Here is a 9,815-nt window from a genome sequence, read left to right as displayed (position 1 = left end):
TAAAGTGTTGGTCATCAAATGCATGCAGGATCTGGAAAACATTAACAAGTAATATAACTACAAAGACAAGGAGCTGGGCTAACAATCTACAGTCATCCAAGCAAGTAATAGAAGACAACAACGAGCTAAAAGCGTAACACATTTAAGGATGGAACAATCAAGTAACTCATTATCTGGGATCTATACATTGTTATCACAAAGGATTGCTAATCAGGAGATAAATTCACCAGCAAACAAGGAATACAAAACACATTTCACAGAGCAGGACATTGATCCAGAACTGAACTTTTTTAACATCAAAAATACCTGCTATTATCATAATGATGATCAATTCAACAAAACTGTCAAGGTGGACGGTAAAATATCTATAATTCACTTTAACAGTAGAAGTTTATATGCAAATTTTCATAAAATAAGAGAATATTTAAGCAAATTTACACATCCATTCAGTGTGATTGCAGTATCTGAGACATGGATTAATAAAGAGAAAGGTGGGGACTTTGTAATAGATGGATATGAATTAAATCTTATAAATAGAAAGAATAAGAATGGCGGTGGTGTGGCCTTGTTTGTGGACAAAAATTTAAAATACAAGATGGTAGAAAAAATGTCGATGGCGGTAGATAATATATTAGAGTGTGTAACAATAGAAATTAGTATGGGAAAAGAGAAAAATGTCATTGTAAGCTGTATATATAGAACACCAGGTTCAAATACTGAAATTTTTAAGGAGTGGGTAGATAAAATATTCACTAGGACAAACCAAAAAGTCATCTTCATTTGTGGGGATTTTAACATAGATCTATTAAATCCAAGCAAACAGAAAATGACAGAGGAGTTTATTAATACAATGTATAGCTTGGGACTTTGTCCAATGATCACTAAACCCAGCAGGATCACAGCACAATCGGCAACCTTAATAGACAATATATTTACAAATGAAATAGAAAATAGATCCATAAGTGGTCTTTTAATAAATGATATCAGTGATCACCTACCTGTTTTTATAGTGTATAATAAAAATTATAGGAAGGTTACACAGGAAAATATAGTAAAATACAAACGAATGAGAACAGAAGAGTCAATAAATGCATTTAAAAATGATTTGCTCAAGCAAGAATGGGAGACGCTGTATAGGGAAAAAAATATTGATAAAGCTTATGAGATTTTTTTAGGAAAATTTAAAATGTTATATAATAGTCGTTGCCCAGTAAGGAAATATAGTAAAAAACAAAAATATGCAGAATGCCCATACAAAATGATTGCAAAATGCATGTAAGAAGAAAAATACCTTATACAGAGAATTTATAATGAACCGAAGTATAGAAGCTGAAAATAAATATAAGAAATATAAAAATAAATTAACGAGTATTTTGAGGTCATGTAAAAAGGAATACTATGAGAAATTATTGATTATGAATAAAAATAATACTAAAGGGATTTGGAAAACATTAAATACCATCATTAAAAAGGGCTCTGGACAGTCAGACTATCCTTCGTATTTCACTAATAATGATAGAAACATTAATAATATGAGCGATGTGGTAAATGATTTCAACAAATTCTTTGTAAGTGTTGGGCCAGACTTGGCTGAAACAATTCCTGATATGACAGATTCGGTAGAGAAAGAAACCAGATTCATTGATCGCAATCCTCATTCAATGTTCTTAACGGCAGTAGAAGAAAAGGAAATCATTGATATTGTTGGGAAATTACAAACAAAAAACTCTACAGACTCTGATGACATAGATATGGAAATAGTCAAAAAAGTGATAGAGGGCATTTCCAAACCCTTAACACATATCTGCAATTTGTCCATACAAACTGGTACATTCCCGACACAAATGAAAATAGCTAAAGTAACACCATTGTTCAAAAATGGAGATAAACACCAATTCACAAATTATAGGCCTGTCTCTCTACTTTCTCAATTTTCAAAAATACTGGAAAAATTTTTTATTAATAGACTCGACAAATTTATAGACAAACACAAAATAATAACGGATAGTCAGTATGGTTTCAGATCAAATAGATCAACATCATTGGCATTAATAGAATTGATCGAAAATATCACTAACAATATAGATAAAAGACAATGTATAGCTAGTATATTCATCGACCTAAAAAAAGCTTTTGATACAATTAATCATGAAATATTACTCGATAAATTGGAGTATTATGGCATTAGAGGAGTGGTGTTAGAGTGGGTAAAGAGTTATTTGAGAGACAGGAAGCAATTTGTGAAAATTGGGGAACATCAATCAGAGTGTATGGACATTGTTTGTGGAGTGCTGCAGGGGTCAGTATTGGGACCAAAGCTGTTTATCCTCTATATCAACGATATATGTAGAACATCAGATATATTACAGTTTATTCTATTTGCAGATGATACAAATATTTTTTGTGCTGGAGAGAACTTACAGCAGCTTTTGGAAATTGTCACACAAGAAATGATTAAACTGAAAACATGGTTTGATAGAAATAAGTTATCATTAAATTTGGAAAAAACGACATTTATGTTATTCGGAAATTATAAAAAAGATGCCGAAGCAAAGTTATTAGTAAATAATGTCAAATTTCTGGGTGTGATAATAGATAACAAAATCTGCTGGAAACCTAATATAAAGTATTTACAAGCTAAACTGTCAAGAAGTGTCTCCATACTGAGTAAAGTTAAATATTGTTTGCCTTCCAAATCACTCCGGGTACTTTACTGTTCACTTATATTGCCATATTTGGAATACTGTGCGGAAATTTGGGGAAACACATATAAAACTTCACTTCAACCAATATGTAAAATTTTAAAAAAAGCAATCAGGATGATTAGTAAAGCTGGATATAGAGACCATATTAACACCATGTTTTTGAAATTAAAAATATTGAAGTTTATGGATCTTATAAAATACAAAACGGCAAAAATTATGTATAAAGCTAGATACAATATGTTACCAGGAAATATACAGAGGATGTTCTATGACAGAGAAGGAGACTATGAACTAAGCGGTAAGTTGAATCTGAAGATCCTTAAAGCACGGTCAAATGTTAAAACTTTTTGCGTAACTATTTATGGAGTAAAACTGTGGAATAGCTTTACTGCAGAATTACAGCAATGCTCAGGAATTGGCAAGTTCATAAAACAAACAAACAAAAAAGGCAGCGGCTGCATTACTGCAGCTGCAGCCCCAATCCGTCTGTTGATCTCCGGCTCCCTTCTCCCATCACTCGCGAACAAGACCCCGAGATACTTGAACTCCTCCACTTGGGGCAGCATATTCCAGCATATAAAATAAAATAATGTTTTGTGTTAACACTCGCTCTTTCAAATAGATTCAAGTAAAACACAGCAAAAAATAAATAAAATCAAAGATTCAGTGGCACTAAGTCCTGTTGCTCTTAAATGCATTTTCACCCATTTAGCAGGAGTGGGGCCGATGGAGGTTTGTCAGTGTCGTGTCAGTGGGAGGATTTAGAGATTTCTCAGTGAATTTCACACTCCCGTGGCGGCTTGCTAGGTGCTTGAGATTTGAAGTTAAATTTTTCGCTGTCGAAAGAAGTTTTCTTCCCACGCAGAGTGTACAGCGGACGCTAATGTTTTTGTCACTTTTTACGGACTAAAACTTAAAGTAATTTCAGTACATCCACCCTTTAAACGCTGCATGGTTGTACTCTCTCCCACACTCCATATTATCCATTGTTGATCGACACACGTCTGTTGCTGCCACGTGCACCGCACGTGCTTACATCATTGTCATGAGACACTCTCACAAACAAAATCACAACACTTTAGTAACACAGTATGCTTACGGGAAGGTAACAGTTATATAATTACTTTTTTGCAATGCTAATCCCTTACATTTCTCGTTACTTGAAAAAGTAATTGGATTACAGTAACATGTTACTTGTAACGCATTACTGGCCATCTGGTCGAGAATGACCGAGCTAAAATCCTGACAGACTTCCAGATAGACAGACAAGTTGGTGATGGCTAACCAACCAGACATAGAAGTGGTGGACCCTCAAGCTGACAGGACGAGATGGGAACTTTAAAAAAAAAACAAAAAAACAAAATTCCCCTCTCACCCCTGCAGTCGGTCTATCCTCCAATCTCGGGTCCTCTACCAGAGGCCTGGGAGATTGAGGGTCCTGCGCAGTATCTTAGCTGTTACTAGCACTGCGCTCTTCTGGAAAGAGATCTCAAATGTTGTTCCTGGGATCTCTGGAGCCACTTGTCTAGCTTGGGAGTCACTACACCTAGTGCTCTGATTACCGCTTGGACCACTGTTACCTTCACCCTCCACATCTTCTTGAGCTCTTCGCTGAACCCTTGGTACTTCTCCAGCTTCTCAAGTTTGGAAAGCTGGTATTCATGTGAAGAGTGATGTCACCCCACACTTCTTCCGTCCACGTTCTGTCCCCTTTGCATATGTTGCCCTCAGTGAAGAGGAACAGAAGCTACCTCTAGAAGTCAAAGTTGTAAAAAACACTATGCAAACTGATAAATAGAACCTCAGCTCTTCACAAGTTTCAGCTTGGTCCAGAACTTGCACACCTCCTTGGGTATCAGGTACTGTATGGCCAAACTGCACTGGTGGAGCTCCCCTGATGGCAGACCAAAACCTAATGAAGAAGGGCCTGTGGTTACAGATCTGAAGAAGGTCTGATTGCAGTAAAATGGTTCGACAACAAATGTGTCAACCCTCTAAACAATGCCTGTGGGTTCATGCCTCTTTCATCTGTCAAAAGGTGGAGCAAAAACTCCAACGCAAAGATCACCATTGCATGCCCATCACTCATCCTTACATATAATTAGCATATGGGAGGAACTGAGTTTTCTGATATGCTATTACACCTGTATAAGACAAGTTATAAGTTATAAGTTACAAGTTAAGGAGATGGCATATTCTGCTGTTCGGATACATCGTTGACTTGAATTCCTGGTCTACACGAGTTCCTGTGCCCTACAGAACCAGAAACCAATGGCTCTCAAAAGGTTCCACCTGGCTGTGTCTGAACCAAGTCAACAAACCAGATTTGCACTGTTTTTGTTTTATTTTTATTTTTTGCAAAGCAAAAATGATTTTGCACAGTAGCATTCAATCAGAAATGGCCTGAATGTGAGTGTTTTGCACTTTTTCATAGTTGCAGATTTAAAAAATATATATTTTGTTTTTTGATATAATACTTTCCTTTGATGGAATGAAAACCAGCAATGTTTGCTGGCATGCTACTTGAAATAATCTGTATCCAATGCCCGGGATAGTTTTTGTTATTAATTTAATTATAATTTGGCACTTTATTTGATTTTTCTTCAACTGTAAATTCTACTGTACTTGTGTTTGCATGACAAATACGTAAACCATTAAGTGGCATCTCAACCATTTAGTAGAGGTCCAGATAATCTTCCACAGCACACCTAATCATTTCTCACGCCACACCTATGTGCCACAGCACAGTGGTTGGGAAACACTGATCTATACAGTTATACATAAACAAGATCCCGAGATACTTGAACTCATCCCTGACCCGGAGTGGGCACTCCATTGTTTTTTCCAGCTGACAATCATAGGGTCAGAGTTGGAGTTGCTGTTTCTCATTCTTTATGGGTTGCTCTAAGCACAGGTGGGGTTTTTTTGTGTTTTTTTGTTTTTTAGTTGTAGTTACCACAGGTATTAATACCCAGGTCCTTAAAAGGCTCTGGCTATGATCTTTGACAAAGGTCTGACAGAGGTCTGATTAGCTTTAGTCTGTGTGGCAGGCAATATCACAGACTTATCATTAACTTCTCACATCTTGTCATGTTATCATATGATGACAACAAACATTTTAATGCAAAATGTGTACTTTACAGAGAAATAATTTTACTGTATTAGTACTTACTGTGCTAACATGCAGTTAACGTTATTTATTGTTACTACCCTGTGGGACCTTTGTAGTAATAGTTATTCTATGGCATGAATCATATTTTTTCAGAGAAAAAATATTTCGCCCTACTTTATGGGAGCTTGGGCCCCCTTGTTTAGTCAAATAAATCAGACCCCCACATCTCTGCAACAGAAATTTATTGTGCATACAAGCACCTCTCAAACAGCTTCTTCCACTGGGCCATTCAGACTGTTAACAAATACTACCCCCTCCTCCCTCACATATATATAGCCCTTAACTGACCTCTGAATTCCTAACTGTTGCTCAGACCTGATTCTGGGATCCTCTCGTACTCATAATCACTCTCACCGAGGCAGTGACCTTAAGACCCTAATTCTCCAATCAAATTCTTTCCTCCCATAAACTGCTCTTGTGCTCGTTTCCTGCAAGTTTGCGCATGGTCATTTTAATGCATTATTTTTTTGCTTTTACATCCTATCACTCAATGTTCTCAAAAAATGATCCCAATCCATGTCCAAACACAACTGTTTCCAATGTGCTGCAACTGCATGAAAACAAGGTGATCATTATAATGATCACCTTGTTTGGTGTTTTCCCCACTCCAAAAATTCTGGTGTTTTTTGAGTGGGGAAATGCCTCAAAAACCAAAACAAGCAGTCCCAAGGAACAGAATTTAGAAGAATTTAGAAGTCAGTCAGTCTAAGCTCAACCTCAAGACAAACATTTTCCTGGAGTCACAGAAAGCTTAATTCACATTTGCATATCCACCACAGAGGTTGCCAGGAAAGACCACCAGAGACTGCAGACACAAAGATCTTACAAAGACTATGCTTCATAAGCTGAATGCAGTTTTAGAGATTTTTAATGTCATATTTACCTCTGATGGTCTCATATATGATTAGGGTCTGTGTTGGGTCAACTGTCATTAAAGCTCACCTAAGGACAGCACAATCATATCAAACAGGTAACTCTGATCAGCTGACTTTGTATTTTTGTTTTTCCCATCAGACTGCAGAAGAGATTGATCAGCTGACTGTGGATGAAGACCTAAATGACATTGAGAGAGCTGTCTACCTCCTCAGGTGAGTCTCAGCAAAGGTTTATGCGCAGGTCAACAGCACTTCAAACTGAAACCCCACCTAGTGCCCCAGGTTTGTCAGACAGCTCCAGGTGCAGATCTGTTCATTCCTGTGGGGAAATGAAGAAACTGGAGCAGAGTTCAAGCTGAGACTATAACCATAATCCTTTTTAACCTGCCACAGAGTTTCTTTTTCTCTAAGTTAAATAGGTTACAATGAGACTAAAATAAGTTCAGCTATGTTTACAGTAAAGAACAAATACAAAAGCTTTTGTAGTTATGTGGATTTCTGGATGCCTTGGGTGGAGCTGAAAGCATTGTCCTCCACCCGTCCTCCTTTGCTGTGACCCAGTAAACTGTGGAGCTAATTGAACAATGGAAGTAATCAGCAGTCCAATCCCAGAGGGTTTAAATTAGTTCACTGAACTCATTCATAAACAGGACTTGAGCCTACAGGACTCCGACTGGAGTCTGGAGCAGATCTGAACCCATAAACCTGCCCTGTTCAGGTCGTCTTCGTTTGTTTGCTTGTTATTTTTTAAATCAACAATATTTTTTATTATTCTCAAATAAATATTAAGTAAAGAAACAGAAGCAAAACAACAAAAATATATTTTTTTAAAAACGAGACACAAACAAGCCTCATGAGATCACAAGTAATATGTTCGTAGTGCTTGCCTTCACTGCCCCCCCCCCCCGTCCCGTTTGGTTCTTTTGCCATCAGAATTATTGTCTAAAGGCAAAGAAAGATGCCCAATGGATTTACTTTATCAAATGGACCATCCCGGCCTTGGTCTATTTGATTCACCTTTGCTTTTATTGTGTGGAGGTAAACACAGACGACACGAGAGCTCTCGATTAACACTGCTCATTTATTACTCATCACCACACAACTGAATACTTTCCCCTCCAAAACACAGCAACAACACTTCCTGAGAACTGGGTGTGAGTGGAGCCCTTCCAGTGGTCCACCACACATGCCCCCCCCCCCCCCCCCCCCCCCCGAACACCCAGTAGGGTCATCCCCTAGTCCAGAACCCTTGCTTTAATTAAACGTCCAGAACGGCTGAGACAGCACATAGGGAGCGAAGCACGGGGGTGGGCTCTCGGGCAAGAATTCCCCAGGGACCCGGAGGGGCTGACCGAGGACAAGTTCAGCCGAGGAAGCCCTGAGATCTTCTTTAACCGCGCAGGGCAACCCCAGTAAAACCCATGGAAGGTGGTCAACCCAGTTGCCATCTGTGAGAGAAGCGGCCTTAAGCGACCGGTGGAAACGTTTGCATATCCCGTTGGCCTGTGGGTGGTACGCAGTGGTTTGGTGGACCTTGACCCCCAGGTCGTCAGCCATGGCAGACCAACGAACTGGGGGCCCCTGTCTGAGGTGATGTCGGCGGGGGAACGAAACGCGAAACCCACGTTGACAAAAATGCCTTGGCCACTACTGCTGCTGTAGTAGACGCCAGAGGCACTTGGTTGTGCAGTCCACTACAGTTAAAAGGTGCGTGAAACCTTGTGACTGCAGCAGAGGACCAACCAGATCCACATGCACATGATCAAAACGCCTCCCTGGAACGCGGAAGGATTCGAGGGGCGCCTATGTGCCTATGGATCTTAGCACGTTGGCATGGGATGCACGCGGCTGCCCAGTCTTTCACCGATTTACGAAGGCCCGGCCAAACGAACCTAGAGCTGACCAGCTTGACCGAGGCCCGGACGCCTGGATGAGAGAGGGTGTGTACGGAGTCGAAAATGCAACGACGCCACGAAAGGGGAACTACAGGGCGTGGACGGCTGGTGGAAACATCACAAAACAGGCTAGGCCCACCGTTCCACACGGGTCTGTCCTCCAGTACAAGGCCCGTTTGCGCAGACCGAAGGGCAAGGATGTCCGGGTCGGCCTGTTGGTCAGCGGCCATAGCCTCAATGTCTATGCCAACATAAACGGGAGAAACCAGCACGCGGGATAGACAGTCAGCCACGCAGTTGGACTTACTAGCCACGTGCTGAATGTCAGTTGTGAACTCGGAAATGGCTGCCAACTGGCGCTGCTGGCGCCCGCTCCACGGATCAGAGACCTTGGACATCGCGAATGTCAAGGGTTTATGATCAACGTACACGGTGAAGCTCCGACCCTTAAGAAAAAACGAAAATGCCGCGTTGCGAGGTGCAGGGCCAGCAACTCCTTGTCAAAAACGCTATATTTGCGCTCACTGTTTCTAAGCGTGCGACTAAAAAAAGCGAGCAGTGGCCAGGCACCGGAGACCCGCTGTTCTAACACTGCGCCCACCGCCACGTCCGACACGTCGGAGGTCAACGCAATCTCCGCCGACGGAAACGGGTGGGCCAGCAGGGCGGCGTTTGCCAGCGCGGCCTTGGCCCCAGAAAATGCCTGGATGCGTTCAGTGAGCCAATCAATTGGGTCCTTACCTGTTTTACCTTACCTTTTTCAAGGCAGCATAGAGAGGCTGCAGCAGGTGCGCAGCTCTGCGGTTGTACAAATTGACCATCCCCAAGAACTCCTGCAGCGCTTTAACGGACGCGGGACGCGGAAAAGCCGAAACGGCCCGGACCTTGTCTGGCAACGGAACCACACCATCAGCGGAAATGCGGTGGCCCAAGAAATCCAGAACCGGCAAGCCAAACTGGCACTTGGAGAAGTTGACGATCAGGCCGTGTGCCGCCAAGCGCTGGAAAACCTGATGCAGATGGGACGCGTGCTGACTCTCAGAACAGCTGGCCACCAATATATCGTCAAGGTACACGAAGTCGAAAGGCAGCCCGCGCAAGACAGAGTCCATCAACCGCTGAAGTCAATTTTAGAAAAAATCAAGGCACCTCGATTTTTTCTAAAATT

At 41.0% G+C, this 9,815-nt stretch overlaps 1 protein-coding gene across 7 annotated transcripts in view; it reads left to right on the top strand.

Moving 5' to 3' along the window:
• Positions 1 to 9,815, top strand: part of ppp4r4 (protein phosphatase 4, regulatory subunit 4) — a 30,406-nt gene that overhangs the window by 3,163 nt on the left and 17,428 nt on the right. For all 7 annotated transcript variants that reach the window (XM_085248189.1, XM_085248192.1, XM_085248188.1 and 4 more), the window contains exon 2: positions 6,892 to 6,965. In XM_085248189.1, coding sequence (XP_085104315.1) covers positions 6,892 to 6,965 — 74 coding nt within the window. The remainder of the gene's footprint in view (positions 1 to 6,891; positions 6,966 to 9,815) is intronic.

The sequence above is a fragment of the Mchenga conophoros genome, linkage group LG15, assembly GCF_057382185.1.
Source record: "Mchenga conophoros isolate Kocher_MC1m ecotype Shallow Benthic linkage group LG15, M_conophoros_male_GT1.1, whole genome shotgun sequence".
NCBI classification, from domain to species: domain Eukaryota; kingdom Metazoa; phylum Chordata; class Actinopteri; order Cichliformes; family Cichlidae; genus Mchenga; species Mchenga conophoros.
Note: the sequence above shows the minus strand (reverse complement) of the source record. Positions and strands in the feature narration are given on the sequence as shown.